Consider the following 17,587-nt stretch of genomic DNA (forward strand, 5'->3'; position numbering starts at 1 on the left):
CTAATAAACTGCATTATACGGTATACACCACTTTCAATAACACAGCAAATGATTTCTCCAGTTTTAAAATAAGATGCATACAAGCAAGGGTGTCTTTTAAAACAATATTTGAAAGTCCTAACTTTGGTGTTAATACAGTATGACTCACTTTGGGTCACCTTGGTAGGCTGTGAGAAACTAACTGGTTAGTTATGTCACAGTGGCCAATCTACACAGTACTGTCGGAGTGGCAAGGGTTGGACTGAAAATAACTACTAGTGTTATTTCAGTGATGTAAAAGCCCCTAAATTTCATGAAACAAAGTTCATATGCTATTAGCAGAGGACACTGAGGAGGTACAAAAGCAACAAGAAATGGGAAAAGTTTGCGTTTGGGGTGACCTTTTCTTTGTGCCTCCTCAGACTGCTATATCCCACAAAGATTTGGGGTTTTTCTTTTGTCTGTTTTTTGTTTTCTTTTCTTTTTTTTTGGTACCAGGGATCGAACTCAGGTCCTTGTGCTTGCGAGGCAGGTGGCAGAACCACTGAGCTAAATCCCTGGCCCTTGTTTTCTTTTTTTGAGACAGTGTCTTGGTTTGTAGTGCTGGCTGGCCCTGCTCACTGTGTAGCCCAGGCTGGCCTCAAACTTGTGGCGATCCTCCTGCCTCAGCCTCTCGAGTACTGGGATTACAGGTGTGCACTACTAAGCTTGGCTCTGTAAAGAGATTTGCCAACTCTTTTCCTGTAGTTCAGTAAGATTTCTCAGTAAATACAATCTGATACAATACTGTATGGCTTTTTATTGCAATGTTAAGGAAATCAGAATGTTTTACAAACTGTAATTCTTTGTTTTGAGTATGGAAAAATAAAACAGGCATTGGTTTGTATTAGCAAGTGTTAAAAGAGTTTTATACGGGGCCGGGGATTTAGCTCAGTGGTACCGCATCACGCAAGGTCCTGAGTTCGATCCCCAGTACCAAAAAAAAAAAGTGATTATAGCCGGGCATGGTGGCACATGCCTGTAGTCCCAGCACTGGGGGTGCTCAGGCAGGAGGATCACCACAAGTTTGAGGCCAGCCTGGGCTACATAGTGAGTTTCAAGGCCAGCCTGAACTAACAGTGAGACCCTGTCTCAAAAAACTTCAATCAATCAATCAATCAATCAATGAGTGAGTGAGTGATAAGCCAGACATGGTGGCACACACCTGTAATCCCAGCATTCTAGAAGGCTGAGGCAGGAGAATTACAAATTCAAACAGTCTGAGAACTGAGTGAGTCCATGTCTCAAAATAAACTATTTTTAAAAAAGGGCTAGGACTACATACAGCTCAGTGTGAAGGGTTCAATTCCCAGGACTGGTGTGTGTATGTGGGGGTTGTAATTATTAATTCAGTGCAATTCTAATCTGTAAATAGACAGTATGATTCCAAAGTAATTGGAGCAAACATGTATACTCAGGAATGGCCAAGAAAAAAATTTTAAAGAATAATAATAAGACCATACACTATGAAATACAGAATGTGCTATAAGGCAAAACAAGTAAAGTAGTGCAATGCTGTTTTAGGAAATAAGTATTACTAACCGAGGCTAGAATCAAAGGTGTATCTATGTGAGAATTTAGTGTGTATCAGAGAAAGAACAGATAAGTTGCTAGTTGAAGTAACTAGTATCTATATGAAAATGATAAACATACTGGGATGTATCCACCTATAAAAACCTCATTTCCAAGCTGAGTGTGGTAGTGCACGCCTGTAATCCCAGCACTTGGGAGGCTAAAGCAAGAAGACTGCCATGAGTTCAAGGCCAGCCCGAACTACATAGCAGCAAGACCCTGTCTCAAAAAACCAAGCCAAACAAAACCAAACGAAATGAAGCAATTTCATCTTCAAGTGTTCCACTTTATAACCACCAACTTTCCCAGCTCCATTCCTTGAGTGCTCCTGGGACTTGCAATGCTTGCCACATAAATTTTCACTATCCATCTCTGCTCTTTTTTCCTCAGCTTAAAGTCTACCACAAAAATGACCTACTTATTAATGTGAGAAAGTCAGCGAAACAACAGACCACGGTTTTGAGTGAATAGCCTGTAAGGATGTCAGAGTCCGTAAGACTGAGGACTAGAGTACTACTGATAGAGACACAAAAACCAGGCGCTAAGGCCGATTCTGAAAGAGGGGATTAGTGGACAACTGCAACAAAGGGACAGCAGGGCTTTCCCAGGACTGAGGCTTTATTAGGGAGAAAGGGGCAAGGTGGCCTGGAAACCACAAATATGACAAGACCCCTACCCCTTTCCTAGACCCAGTAGTACAGGTGTGAGGAGACAGAACAGTCCCTACTGAAAAGCATTCTCAGGAGACAGCTATGCTTGGTCCAAGAGTCAGGAGTGAAGGGATGTCTGCAGAGCAGAAGGCACAGGAGACTTCAGAGGATTCACTGCAACCAGCTCCACAGCACACTCAACAAAGGGTACATGGTAGGTGACGCCACACAGATGTGAAGGGTACAGTTACACGGTACACACCGACGCCACAGTCACACGCCTATGATCAGCCCTTTGTGAAATGACAACTATGGAAGATCAGTATATGTATTGGAAAAGCATCACTGGGGGTACTTCTGACAAGAGATTATGGGAAACTCAACATTAAATATTTCTGGAATGTCAAAATCCTGTATTAATTGTTACACGTAAAAAATGGTAGAATTTTATATGCATCTCTATATAAACAAATTTAGGTATTTACAGTGGGGAACAATCAGCTAAAATCATCAGCATGGTGGCAAATCTGACAGAAGGTGACAGTGTCTGCTCAGGGAGATCGTAATGTGCAAGAGGAAAGCAGAGCTACAACTATATTGCAACTAAGAGCCAACACTAAGTAAATTATTAATAATACAAAATTTCCATGGAATGTTCTGAAGTTAAATTGCTTTCTCACACTTCAATAACTCTACTTCTTAGCTGCATAGCTCAAGCGTGCTCACCTAACTTCCACAAGGTCATTTGGTTTATAGCTGGGATGAAGGAAGAACCACACTTTTTTGACAAAATGATTAATGCTGGGTTCTCTACGAGACCCTCGAACATACACCATCCACTTGTGGGTTGACTGGTCATTTTCTTCTCTCTTATCTGGCGGTATGTACCTGGAGGAGAAAAAAAACAAGAAAGGAAGCTGAATTCTTTTTTCCTTCAAAATCTAACAATAATAATAAATTCCTACTTAAAACAAGATTAAAATTCCAGCAATATTTAACAGCTATTATCACCTAACCAAACAAAGAAGCCAGGCACAGTGGTGCATGCCCGTAGTCCTAGCACTCAGGAGGCCAAGGCAGGAGGATCGCTGTGAGTTCGAGGCCAGCCTAGGTTACCAAGTGAGTTCAAGGCCAGCCTGAACTACATAGTAAGACCCTGTCTCAAAAAACAAACAGAAAACCCCAAACAAATAAAACAAAGAATCTTTGTAGTTAATCATTTCATGTTGTCTTTTTTTTTTTTTTTGGTATCAGGGATCGAACTCGGGTCCTTGCACTTGCAAGCAGGCAGAGGAACCACTGAGCTAAATTCCCGGCCCTCATGTTTTCTTTTTAAAACTTTTCTTTTTTTTCGGTTTAAGTGGTATTACTCAAGTTTGTTTTCTGATCATCAGTCTGAGATTTAAAAAAAAATATATCAAACTTGTTTTTCCTGTCAAGTGGGTATGTGGGGTGGAAATAAATAAGCATATTTTTATTCCTGGGTTATGGAGCCTCAGGAGGGTAAAATATCGGGTCCTTCTGGTGCCGAGCAGTGCTACCGAGACAGCTGTACCTCGTTTCTTGCCCTCTGAAAGTCCAAATAAGCCATTCCATGTTCTGAGCATGATAAAACTAGCATGTGAGGCCCTGACCTTTAGGGACCCTGTGTTCATTTCAGTTTATGAGGGTTCCTTCTTAGATTTTGGGGGGAAATATGGTCATGGTCCTCTATATGCTCACCTATCACTATGGTTCCTCTTAGTAATGCAAGAGGCCATGGTGCCTAATCTAGTCCTTCAGGAGTGGTCTTGTTCAGGCCTAGCACTTTGCTCTTCCATGTATGAGATCTAGCAAGCTGGGAGAGGTGGAGTATCCCTGTAATCCCAGCACCTGGGAGGCAGAGGGATTGGGAGTGTGCGGCCAGCCTAGGCTACACAGTGAGTTTAATGCCAATCTGGACCATACAATGAGAATGTCTCAAAAAAGAAAAACAAAAAGAACTAGCCTGTGAATTTCATAAGCTTGTTGGGCCTTTAACTGGAATATCTAACAGAGCAATTTGAGGAGAAGTAACTTTACAATACTTTGCCTTCCTATCCATGAACCTGACATACTTTTCTTTAAAAATAATTTTTTTGAACCTGACATACTTTCCTAATTATTTAATAAGTATGTTTATCTTTACTGCTAAATATATCTTTTGAAATAGCATTTTTTCTAAATGTGTAGGGTGTCACAGAAACAACTGACAATGTAGTTCTAATTAGTTCTTTGATGCTGTCAATAAAATTTTTAAGTCTTCATGAAGGTCTCATCTTTTGATTTATATTTTTACTGGTAAAATAAATGTACCTTTTGAAATGTTTTCTAAATGTGTGACTGTCATTCAGAAACAACAGACTTCTATGTATTGATATTCTTCAGTATTCAGTGGTCTTGTTCACTGGTTAACCCTAAAAATCATCAATAGCTGTTTTAGATTTTTCTATGCAATCATATCATCTATGAGTCACACCAACAAATATCAATGGCATTTGTTTTATTCTTTTCCAATTTTTTTCCATTACTGGGGATTGAACCCAGAGCCTTTGCACTGAGTTACATCCCTTCGTCCTTTTTTGTTTTTGTTTTTTGGGGGTACCGGGGATCGAACTCGGGACCTTGGGCTTGCGAGGCAGGTGGCTGAACCACTGAGCTAAATCCCTGGGCCCCTTTTTTCAGTTTTTGAGGCAAGAGCTTTCACTAAATTGTCTAGGCAGTGGTCAAACTTGGAATCCTCCTACCTCAGCCTCCCAGAGTGCTGGGATTCCAGATGGGCCACCCGCTGGGCTCCTTTCTGATCATTAATACTTAAAACAGAACAGGGCCAGGGATTTAGCTCAGCACCACCATGCCTGCCTCGCAAGCACAAGGTCCTGAGTTCACTTTCCTGTACTGCAAAACAAAAAACACTGACTACACTAGTATATCCAAGTGCAGTGTTGAACAATAATATTATTACAGGCATCTCTTGTCTTATTCCTGATCCCAAAGAAAAGCCTTTTAGTAATTTACCAGTAACTATAATTACTATAGGTTTTTGTGGGGGTTTACTACAGGTTTAAAAAAAAAAATCTGAGTTAACTAAATTCCGAATTTACCAGGAGAAATTTATGACAAATAAATTTATGATAAATAAATGGATGCTGAGTTCAGCAAATGTCTCTGTATCTTCTGTGGTAATTGTGTTCCTCTTCCTTTCATCTACTAATGTGTTAGTTATATTTACCAATTTTCTGTTACTTTAAATTTACATTTTTGGGGGCTGGGGGATTTAGCTCAGTGGTGCCGCCACCTGCCTCAAAAGGGCAAGGTCCTAAGTTCGATCCCCAGTAACAACAACAACAACAACAACAAAAATTTACATTTTTTCGTCATGAAGTATTATTATTTCTATGAAGTTATTGAATTCAGTTTGCTAATTACTTTGTTTAGTATTTTTACATTTATAAATGTGAATGTCCTATAATTTTCTTTCTTAGCAAGTCCTTGATCTGGTTTTACTAGCAAAGTAAAACTCCCCTTATGAAATGTTTTCTCTTTTCTCCAGAAGATTTCATATACAACTGGAATTATATACAACTGGAATTATCTATTTAATCAGCCTGGAAAGCAATCTAGGCCTGGTAGCTTGCTTGTGAGGTGAGAATACCTAAAAATTAATGATTAAATATATTCAGTGATTCTAAGTGCATTCTAGGTCTTTTCCTTATTGAGTCATTTTGATTAAGGTGAATTTTTGTAGGAATTATCATTTCATAATAGCTTGTCTATTTTTTTTTCTTAAAAGCTGCAGATTGAACCTTTTTCCTAAAAGGACCTTGTATATGCTAAGCATGTGCTTATCTCTAATAATAGTGCAGGCATCTCCAGATTTAACTTCCTTTTTCATTTCCAACATTTATTTGTGCTTTCTCTTTAATTTTACCAATGTATATATGGTGCATTTATTTTTTCTAATTTCTTATTACTTCTATTGATGTATTATTTTGTCTAGTTAAGTGAGATGCTTAAATGAAATTTAAAATTTTCGGGGCCGGGGATTTAGCTCAGTGGTTTCGCTGCCTGCTGCGTAAGCCCAAGGACCCGAGTTTGATCCCGGTTCCAAAAAAAAAAAAGAAATTTAAAATTTTCTTCTACTGCAATCATTAAGACTATAAATTTCGGGCCGGGGATTTAAGTGGTTCCGGCGCCTGCCTCGCAAGCACAAGGTCCTGAGTTTGATCCCCAGTACCAAAAAAAAAGTTTAAAAAAAGACTATAAATTTCCCTCCAGGTATCCTCTATTTATTCTGTATGTTTTATTTTAATGTGATTTTTTTCACTTACTTGTGAGTTGTTTGAAAGTGGGTTTTTTTGGTACTGGGGATCAAACTCAGGACCTTGTGGCTGCCAGGCAGGCACTGTGCTGCTAAGCTACATTCCCAGCCCTGTTTGCAAGTGTTTTGAGTTTCCAGACATAAAAAGTTTCTAATTATCCTCTTAGCACTGATTTTTAACTTTATTGCACTGTGATCAGAAAGAGTTTGTATGATACAAGTCCTCTGATATTGCTGAGCTTTCTTTATGGTCTACAGTGTAGTCATTTCTATAAATGTCACCTGTATAAAGTTTATTCATATGTGTAATACTTCATACGTGCACATTGGATCCATTTAACAATTTCTCCTGGGGTTCTGTTTTTATTTTTATTTTTTTGAAGCAGGGTCTCACTATGTAGCCCAGGGTGGCATTAAAGTTTTGATCTTTCCTTCCTCAGCCTCTCAAGTACTGGGAGCTGGGATTATAGGCCTGCACCACCATGCCTGGTTCTGGTTTAGACATTTAAAAACTGCATTATCAGGTAAAAAGAATAGAATTTTTATGTTTTTTTGGGGAGGGGGGAGTGTACTGGGAACTGAACTTCAAGGTCTCTGAACTTCAAGGTCTCTGCACTGAGCTAAATCCCCAGCAATTTTTTATTTTGAGACAGGGTCTTGTTATGTCACTAAGCTGCCTAGGCTAGGATCAAACCTGTGATTCTTCCTCTCAGGTTCAGAGTGCTGGGTTACAGGTGTGCACCACCATGCCCAGACTAGTTTTTTTTTCTTAGTGAATAGAAACTTTTATCACTATGTAGTAACTATCTTTAGCTCCATCAATGGTTTTAGTCCATTTAGCCTGTTATTTATATGCTACACTGATATTCTCCTGGTTTGTTATGTGCCAGGTATATCTTTTCCTCTTTACTATTTTATTTTTTCACACAGGGTCTTACTAAGTTCCCCAGGCTAGTCCTGAAGTCTTGGCTTCAAGCAATCCTCTGCCTCAGCCTTCCAAGTACCTGGGACTATAGGCACATGCGGCTGTGCCTGGCTAATCCTTCTAGATGTAGATGTGTCTCTGATAAAGAGAGCTGAATTTTAGCTCAATCTAACAATTTCTACCTTTCAACTAGACAAACCCATATGCCTTTTTGACTTTTTTTTTTTTTGGTACCAAGATCGAACTCGAGACCTTGCATTGCAAGGCAGGTGCCGGAACCACTGAGCTAAATCCCCAGCCCCCACATGCCTTTTTATGACAGCTAACCTAGTCAGGTGTTATTAAATCCTTCAATACCACTTGTTTTTTCTCCTCTCTATACCCTTGCTTCAACCCTCCACTACCTTCTGAAATTAGTTTTTTCCTTCTTTTAGTTTCTCTTACTAGCTTGAAAGTTTACATTTTTTTGTTTTTATATCTTTTAGTAAGTTTAAATTTTTATGTTTATACTTTTAAGGTATCTTAGATATCATAATATTCTTAGCAAAATCTAAAACCAATCAATATTTTTAATCTCTTCCAAAAACACTAGAGTGTTCTTATGCCAACCATTCATGCTACTTAAGATGCACGGTTAATGAGTAAGTTAGTTGCAGCATTTTAAAATTTAAACACAAAACTAAAAACCTACATACTATGATTTGAAAACCTACATAATGATTTGAAAAACATGAATGACTCTTTATCCCCAAGCTTCTTGTGGCCTGGTGGTTCTATCTGGATTTCCAGGTTGGCCTTTCTGGGTTGACCTGCCTTGTACCACAGTTAAGACCATAAGTCACCTGGACTATGAGCAGAACATGTGCTAACTCAAAAACAATCTATAGGCACCAGGGATGTAGCTCAGTGGCACCTCACCTACGTGGCAAGTGCAAGGTCCCAAGTTCAGTTCCTGGTACCAGAAAAACAAAATCTATAAAGGAGATATCTGACTAAATGCTTTAATCGTATTTTGTGTTTCTAGTTAAGTTTCTATTAGATCACAAATCGTTGCCTTACTGTCCTGAGTGCTTTTTCTTTTGGGGTTGGTGGTGATGGGGATTGAACCCAGGTCCTTACCCATGCTAAGTAAGCACACTACCACTGAGCTACACACTTGGCTGTCCTGAGATTTTAACATACTTCCTTACTGTTTTATTACTGGCCCATTAAGTAGAGCTTAGAAATGTTGTATTTTTCTTTCATTTCCCTGCACTTAACTATTATAATCTCAAATCCTTTATTTTCAATAATTGAATTTAAACACAATTTTCATAACTATCAATTTGTTCATCAATCATATGTTTACTAAACATCTAGTACTATAAGGTAAAAACAAGACCTACTTCCTACCCTAAAGAGATTCTAGGGAAAAAAAATATGAAAATAGGAAATAATATGATAAAAATGATGAGAAAATATGATAAATAAAAATGATAAAAATGATATGATAAATAAGAATAAAGAAAAAACATATCTAATGAAACGTCATAAGAAAATTAGTTAAAACTGCTACTGTTTAAAATCTTGGCCACTACAACCAACTTTTTTCCAACAACTTAATCCCTTCTAAATATTTGTATCTGCTCAAAATATTTAAATAGCATAATATTCCAATAAAAATACCCAAACCTAGACATCTGATAAAAAAGGAAGACCCTCCCACAAGTCAGCACGAGATCACTGCTACAGAGACAGCTCTCCATCTTGGAAGAACTCTGCCCTCAAGATCTGCTCTGCAGCCTTCTGTTTCACCTTTACAACACTTCTGTCTGGACAGGTAAATCAACATTTTTAGGAATTAGCTAAGGCCCCGAGGACAGAACTAAGTTAGAAGTCGAAAGTTCTTCCAAATTTACAGCCCTGATGAAATATACATGTATAAGAGCTTGTGTCTCAGACATCTTTACCACATACAATTTTATTCTAAGTCAAAGACTGGCAGACACACTAAAAGTCTTTGGATCTTAGTTTACTTTTGAAATGACTTCAAGTTCAGGAAAACAATTCCCTGTGGCCTCTTCTTACTGTGACACTAGGGTAAAAAAAAGAGTACTCATGCCAAAGTGTTCAACATGTATGGATGACTGCAAATGAGACCTTGTCTACTCTGTTCTCAGGTCACAATGACTTGTAAGAGTTAAACCTCTGGCCTCCTGACAGGGTCTCTAAAAAGGACTTTAGGTTAGATTTTGAAGACAAAGGGAGAAAAAGGTCAAAGAAACCTACTACAGTTAAATCCTTCTATTTCAAAACAAAACAAAACAATCTACCAACCAAACCCAAAATAGTAAAAGCTAAAAATAAACAGTATTATTCCCAGGAAGAATAATCTGGGACTCCTGAGGCTTCTTTCCTATCTATGTCAAAGACATCCCTCATAATTAGCATCTTTTATAAACTTCACATGCAAATGTAAGCAATGACTGTGCTGCCTCTTCTCTTCTTCTGGACATTCTGCAGCCAACATCTTCCCATCACCTCTGGTACTCGTGGATAAGGTGCAGGGCATATACCTTGGGAGGAAACTATCCCAGTGAAAAATGGCAGAGCTTGATTCAAACTGACTTTGCTTACTCTAAGTCAGTCTCTGGACCATGGGTTACTTTTGAAACAGCTAAGAGCTTAGGAAAAAGCATTCCTGAAGAAAGGAGTGCTAACATGCTCACGATGGGGTGGGATTAGTATGTCTCACTGCAGGGCAGCTCCCAGCTGCCCCCTGGTACAGGCAGGCGGGAAGGTGTTAATACCAAAGTCTTAATATGAACGGACTGCTGAAAATCATACGATTCACCCAATACTCACTTGGACACATTGCCTACTACTATTGTTTTCTTCACAAAAAGTCGTGAAGTCTCGTCTCCGGTGAGATCAGCATTCCGCTGTTCCGTTTTATGGGAACCAGTAACACTAGAAGTGTCCTGAAAGAAATCATAATTGATGTTAATTTTCATTCTGAACAATTTTCAACAGGATAGAAGCCACAAAATCATGAAAGCTATGGATGGAATTATTCAGAATTTTTTAATTGCAAAATTCTCTGGCTTTTGAGTATCCCTCTCAAAGCATGAAAAATTAATTTACTCTAAGTATTATACTAATTTATAACATTTGTGTACTGAAATTCCATGTGTTTTTAATATTCATATACATCTGCTGTATATGTGCAAACACAACATGGAAAGATACACAAGAAACTTGTACACTGGTTATCTCTGGAAAATGGAAATGAGAAAAGGAGTCAGTGAAATTTTCTTTCTTTTTTTTGGTACCAGGGATTGAACTTGGGTCCTTGCGCTTGTGCAGCAGGCAGCGAAACCACTGAGCTAAATCCCTGGCAAAATTTTCTTTTTAATCTTCTGGAGTATTCAAAAAATTTTGATCCCAGCACTCAGGAAGCTGAGGCAAGGGGATCACTCCAAGTTCAAGGCCAGCCTGAACTACATAGCAAGACCCTGTTTCAAAAAACAACACAAAATTTCAATGAGAAGAAGCACAAATGAAATGATTAAAGGTCAGACTATAGTGACAGACTGTCAGGGCTCAAATCCTGGCCCTTCTATGACTAATGTGTAATCCTGGATAATGATTCTCTCTGCCTCAATTTCCTTAAATGGTGTTGATATGTTAATAATAGCTACTTTATGACTGTTTTGTATAGTTTTTAGAAACTGTGTGGTACACAGTTAAGTACTAAATGTTTGTTACATAAATGACCACATATTATTTAAAAGATAAGTTTCTAAGTCCTACAACTAGTATGCATGACCTAAATTGTTTTTCTTACAAAAGGAGAACATTTACAATAGTTGCTCAGAAATAATTCTAGAAAGATGTAAGTAAATTCAAACATTAAGAATTCTGATTTTTAGCTGGGCATGGTGGTGTACATCTGTAATCCCAGCACTGAGGAGGCTGAGGCAGGAGGATCAGGAGTTTGAGGCCAGCCTGAACTACACAGCAAGACCCTGTCTCAAGAAAAAACAGATCTGACTTTTAACTGTCAGCACTATGAATGACTGTAGAAAACTTACTTTTTTCTTTTTTGCCTTTCTGTACTTTACAATGTTTAACAATGAACACATATAAATTTATAATCAGAAAAATAAAAACTTTTTAAGGAAGACAATCAAATATATGATGTCTAAGTATGTAGAAAGCAACCTGGAAATATGCTCCATCCCAGAATACCAGGCTGAAAAAGCCATTGGTCTAACCCAATGACGACTCCATAGCCAAATGTTATACCAAGTTGAGAGTAGCCTGAGCAGGGAATTCAAGTTAACAAGCTGGCGGGACCAAACACTAATAAATGGTCTTTAATTCTTTTTACTATTTGTCAAATTTCCTCCAGCTCCTACAGCATTTTAGAATATAAAGTCTCACAGATGAAACTGCTGAAGAGCCTCTAGGAAGAATAAACACGAAGAGTAGGAAGGCCTCTGACAAGGCACTGAACTGCCAACGGCTAACAGCTTCTTTCCTGTCGGCGTGGATGATGGCGGGAGCTGCCCATACACTGCAGCCTAGGGGCCGGGTTTTAGCTCACTGGTTCCACTGCTTGCCTCACAAGCACAAGGTCCTGAGTTCATCCTCCGTACCAAAACAACAACAACAACAACAACAACAAATATACACTATAGCCTCAGCAATAAAATTAGAGACAGTTCTGATACTTCTGGACACATACAACTCAACTCATCAAGACTGAGTTTCCCCACTCTAAAACGAAAACAGCCTCCTCCCTAGATTACCTGTGAAGTTAAATGAAACAAATGTTAGTTCCCTTCTCCTGTGGCTCCCTCCCCCTCCACCAACTCTACCCTTCCAGTACTCCGTGGCTTCTGCTCTGCATTGTTGTTTGAAAGTCTTTCCTCCAAATCCATATTGCTGCTATTATCTTTGTCAGATAAGAAGTCATTGTGCTGTGATAAAGAATCACTTTCTGAATGATTAGCTGATGGCGTTTCTGATCTCTGATTTGTAGGAGATGACGACCTAGACGGTGATTCCAAAAATTTCTTGATAGCAGGATGATTAAAAACCATTGTATCACATGTCTTGGATCCCTAGAAAAAAATGAAACCAAGCAAATTTTAATCCAATTCACCAAAAGCAGGCAAAAACTTGATCTTTCCAAAACACTTAGCTCTGTCAGGATCATTTAAAAATCCTTCAAAATCTTCCCACACCCATAAAATAAAATCCAAACTTCTTATAATCTGCAACATCATCATCAACAACAATAGCAAAAAATCTAGAATGATGATTAGGCAAAATTTCTAACACTAAGAACTGAAGGTGTAGGATCTTCTGAAGATAAATGAGAAATATACATAACTTATGGAAAGTAAGATTTGAGTTTAAAACCATTAGGTCTCACATAACTTTACACAGAAATATCAACTGCTCTAAACAAAATATCCATTAGAAATACGAAAAAATCTACAGTATAAAACAGTGGTGGTGAACCTACAGGATGTGTGCCCCATAGCAAGAACACAGAGCCCTCTCTCAGCACGAGCCAAGAATGTGAGTTGTTTTTTTAAAACTAAAACCTCAATATTCAGGTTTAATTGTACTGTTGGCACTTTGGGATAAATAAGTGAGTTTTAAGCTGCAGTTTGGGCACTTGGTCTCTAAAAGGTTCACCATGTCTGGTATAAAACATGGCACTCACAAAGGAGTGAAATCTAACAGTAAATGCTTTAAAATCATTAATACTAATGTATAAAGTTTACCCTCAATCTAGTACAGAAGTCTAGGGCATTTTTCTATATCTTAGTTACTTTCAGCTAAAATCTGATGTGTCCCTTTTAATGTCATATACTGTAGTTATATTCCTACAAAGTCTAGCTTTTAAAATTACATTAGTCATTGAAAGAAAACTGTATTAAAATTGTTTTAGTAAAAAAGAGCCAAAGACTGGTGTTTAAAAGCAACAAAGTTCTTAACTTTCAATAATAAAGGTTTCTCAGAGCTATAAATGTTTTGTTACTGCAAGCTAAAAATAGACAGCAATCATAACAGAAAAGCATACCTAAATACTCTTAAATAAATCCTAATCAGAACATAGAAGGATAAAACCAGTGCATTTCTAGCCCATCAAACAGCACAGATCAGAACTGCTAATAGTATAGCAACAAAACATTCAATGAATAAAGAGCTCTTCAAACAGACTCGTTGCCTACAATTCATCTTACATCATGCAAATGCTAGCTCTCGAAGTCCATCCTACTGAACCCAATATTGAGCTACATAAAAAACATCAAAATCTGTCTTGGGTTGAACAATGTCCTTCTAAAATTCATGCCCACCCAGAACCTATGAAAATGACTTTATTCAGAAATAGGTCAAGGGCATGGGGTTGAGTGGCAGAGCATGTGCTGAGATGCATAAGGTCTTGGGTTCAATCCCCAGCACGGGGGGTGGGGATGGGGGAGGTGTATACAGATGTAACCAGGTTAAAATGAAGTCAAACTGGACAGTAGTAAACCCTAGTCCTAGACATCCTTAAAAGAGGGCAACTAAAGATTCAGAAAAGACACACAGGAAGAAAATATCCATGTGAAGTAAGAGGCGAAAGTCCCAGCAGCACAGCAGCTACGAAAAGGTAAGAGGCTTCTTCTCCAGAGCCTTCAGAGCGAACACTGCGCTGCTGACACTTATTTTGTACTTCTAGCCTCCAGAGCTGTGCAGTAATAAATCCCTATTGTTTTAAGCTACCAAGTTTGTGGTGATTTGTTACAGGAGCCCTAGGAAATGAACAGAGATTCTAATGTCCATTATGGGAGGCTGAGGCAGGAAGACAACAAGTTCCAACCCTACCTGGGCAACTTAGTGATTTAGTGACCCTGTCTCAAAAAATAAAAAGGACTGTTGGGCATGGTAGCGCACACCTGTAATCCTAGCACTTGGGAGGCAGAGGCAGGACTGCTGCAAGTTCAAGTCTAGCCTGAGCTACATAGTGAGTTCAGGGCCAACCTGAACTACAAAGTGAGACCCTGTCTCAAAAAACCAAAATAAATAAATAAAATAAATAAATAAATAAATAAATAAATAAATAAATAAATAGGACTGTGGACTGGGGATGTAGCTCAGTTTGAAAGCCCTGGATTCAATCTCCAGTGCCACAAAGAAAGAAAGAAAAAAAGGAACAAGCTACCAAATATAACCCATGAACCTTGATGGATCCTGGTTCTTTTTTTTGGTGCCAGGGATCGAACTCTGGTCCTTGTGCTTGTGAGGTAGGTGGCAGAACCACTGAGCTAAATCCCCAGCGGATCCTGGTTCTTAAAAAAAAAAAAAATCACCTAAGAAGATTTTGGGGGGCCAGGGATTTAGTTCAGTGGTTCCGCTGCCTGCTTTGAAAGTGCAAGGTCCTAAGTTCGATTCCCAGTACCAAAAAAAAAAAAAATTGGGGGGGCAAACTAGGAAAATCTGAGTTATCATATAATAGAAAATCCTTTCCTTGGTTATTATTATTATGAAGAATATCTTTTATGAAATGCATGCTTAAATAATTAGAATTGAAATGTAATGATGCCTGAAGTTCCTTAAAAATGTTTTAGAGAATATGGCAAAACGTTAAAACTGCTGACTCTAAGTGGTGTACAAACAGATGCTTCTTTACCCTTTTCTGTATATCTGGAATCTGTCATAAGAAGTGCAAGACTTTCAAAACAAGGTAAATCTGAAACACCACACACTGCCATCACTGGAGCAATAGGAGGACATGTAAAGTCTATCACTTCCCCAAAGCAGAAGGCTGCCCGGGAGGAGGGGCAGGGCACGTCCCAGGGAGGCCTCACTCATCTCTGTACCTTCATGACCAGGTACAGTACTGACAATCGGGAGCAGAAGGATTACGGGAACAAAAAAAAACATTACTTAGGGTTATTGACAACACAGACGACTACAGGACTACAACTGAACACAATGACATGTCCTCTTCGAAAGGCAGGCAAGGCTTCCTGAGGTCTACATACAGGTCAGTGTAGGCACCGAGTTTCCACACTGCCGTAACTTCCCCACACACATAAATGCAGCAGCCAGAGAACAAGTGACCACAGGGAATACTTACATCAGAGACTTTCAGAAGACCTGCAGAAGCGTAGTAATTTGCTACAATGCACGCCCGAAGTTTATCCATCATCCTCCGAGCTTCAATCAGGCGCTTAAAACAAGTAACTCATTACTTTAAAATGCAGCAATTGCAAGAGATTAACAATTAACAAATAAGAAATGCAAATGAGGAAAAAAAGATCAACTTCTCTAATAAAGAAAAGCAAGAAAAAAATGACATTTTTGGCCTATCAGACCAGCAGATTTAAGAGACAAAAATGTGATGGAAGGTATGAAGATACACACTGCCACAAGTTTAAGGCCAGCTACGATTACATAGTGAGATCCTGTCTCAAAAACCAAAACAACAACAACAAAAAGTATATTTGATTCATCAGACATACCCACAAAGATACTGAGCACAAGACCAGAGAGGCTTTCTCTCCGGGGATGGAATCTGAGGTAATATTTTCCCCTTAATTTCATTTTTGCTAAAAATAATATTTTTGGGCCAGGGATTTAGCCCAGTGGTTCCGCCGCCTGCCTCGCAAGCACAAGGTCCCAAAAGTTCGATCCCTGGCACACACAAAAAAATTTTTTTCCCCTGAAAAGCTATTTTTTAAAAGAACAGCAAAGACAAACCATGACTCTATCTCAACAGACTGCTTTTGCTCATAGCTCTGGTACTTTTTCAATGTATTATCATTATACCTGGTCAATGACTTCAATCTCATGTTCCTTATTCTTCATTTCAAGAGCAAACTGCTCTTTGATAATAGTCTCAATCTTCTGCACAGCAGCATCTCGAGCTATACAAAGAACACAAAACATCAAGGCCTAATTAATCTGTGGCTGTCCTGATTTAAATGAACAAGCAAAAGAAACCCTAGAAATAAGAACTATGAAGTGGAGAACCTAGTAGACAAGCCCTCAACCAACTGATGGGAAGTTAAAAATCACTAATATTGGAACAAGCTAACTTCATGCGCTTTCTGACATGATGCACTAAGATCACTACATCACTGATATTCTTATTTTTTGGTACCAGGAATCGAACTCAGGACCACCAGCTTGCCAGGCAGGCGCTGTGTCACAGAGCTACATCCCTGGCCCTATCACTGATATTCTTGCCAAAAATGCAATGCATAATGATGGTGATGTACGCTTGTAATCCTAGCTACATGGGAGGCTGAGGCAGAAGGATCTTAAGTTTGAGGTCAGCCTGGCAATTTAGTGAGATCCTGTCTCAAAACGAAACAGAAAAAAAAAAATGGGGGTCTGGAGACATAGGCCAGTAGCAGAGTACTTACCTAGCATGTGTCAGGCCCTGGGTTCATCCCCAGTACTGCACTGCTCACAATGAAACATCAGACAAGACCACTATAAACGACATTCTACAAAATAACTAGCTGTGCCATTCAAATACTATAGACAAGAAAGACGGGCTGAGGATTTAGCTCAGTGGTTCCGCTTCCTGCCTCAAAAGCACAAGGTCCTGAGTTCGATCTCTGGTACAAAAAGTACAAAAAAAAAAAAGACAGATAGCCAGGCATGGTGGTATAAGAGTGTAATCCCAGCACTCAGGGGGCGGAGGCAGGAGGAAATTCATTCTATTTTCTACAAATCTTAAAGAATGGAGGCAATTTCTACCTGAATTCTCAAGTGCTTTATGCCGCTTATTCGGAAGGGCCACAGATACATCCTCATAGTCAGGGTCAGTTTCTTTGATGGTTCGCTTGATGCCTGACATGATGACTTTCAGTTCTTCACTGTGAAGCAGTAATAAATTAATTAATAACACAATACAATACTAGCATTTATAAATGGATGTTTATACACATTAAAGGAGTAATAAATATTACGGAATACTGGCACTTAATGTTTATGTATATACAAGCTGAGTATCCCTTATTTGAAATGTCTGGGACTGATGTTTCAGATTCTGGAATTGCCACATGGACTTTTTAGGTATAAATTCCT

General features: G+C 38.8%; 1 protein-coding gene across 6 annotated transcripts in view; it reads right to left on the reverse strand.

Moving 5' to 3' along the window:
* Yeats2 (YEATS domain containing 2) overlaps positions 1-17,587 on the reverse strand; it is an 88,465-nt gene that overhangs the window by 54,786 nt on the left and 16,092 nt on the right. For all 6 annotated transcript variants that reach the window (XM_087186814.1, XM_087186815.1, XM_087186816.1 and 3 more), the window contains exons 2-7: positions 17,258-17,376; positions 16,319-16,416; positions 15,627-15,719; positions 12,367-12,612; positions 10,349-10,464; positions 2,967-3,128 (exon numbers count right to left, since the gene is read on the reverse strand). In XM_087186814.1, the coding sequence (XP_087042940.1) occupies positions 2,967-3,128; positions 10,349-10,464; positions 12,367-12,612; positions 15,627-15,719; positions 16,319-16,416; positions 17,258-17,357 (815 nt within the window). In that variant the 5' untranslated portion in view covers positions 17,358-17,376. The remainder of the gene's footprint in view (positions 1-2,966; positions 3,129-10,348; positions 10,465-12,366; positions 12,613-15,626; positions 15,720-16,318; positions 16,417-17,257; positions 17,377-17,587) is intronic.

The sequence above is a fragment of the Heterocephalus glaber genome, unplaced genomic scaffold, assembly GCF_053883595.1.
Source record: "Heterocephalus glaber isolate CG9 unplaced genomic scaffold, H.glaber_assembly_v1.0 deba00001504, whole genome shotgun sequence".
In the NCBI taxonomy this organism is placed as follows: domain Eukaryota; kingdom Metazoa; phylum Chordata; class Mammalia; order Rodentia; family Bathyergidae; genus Heterocephalus; species Heterocephalus glaber.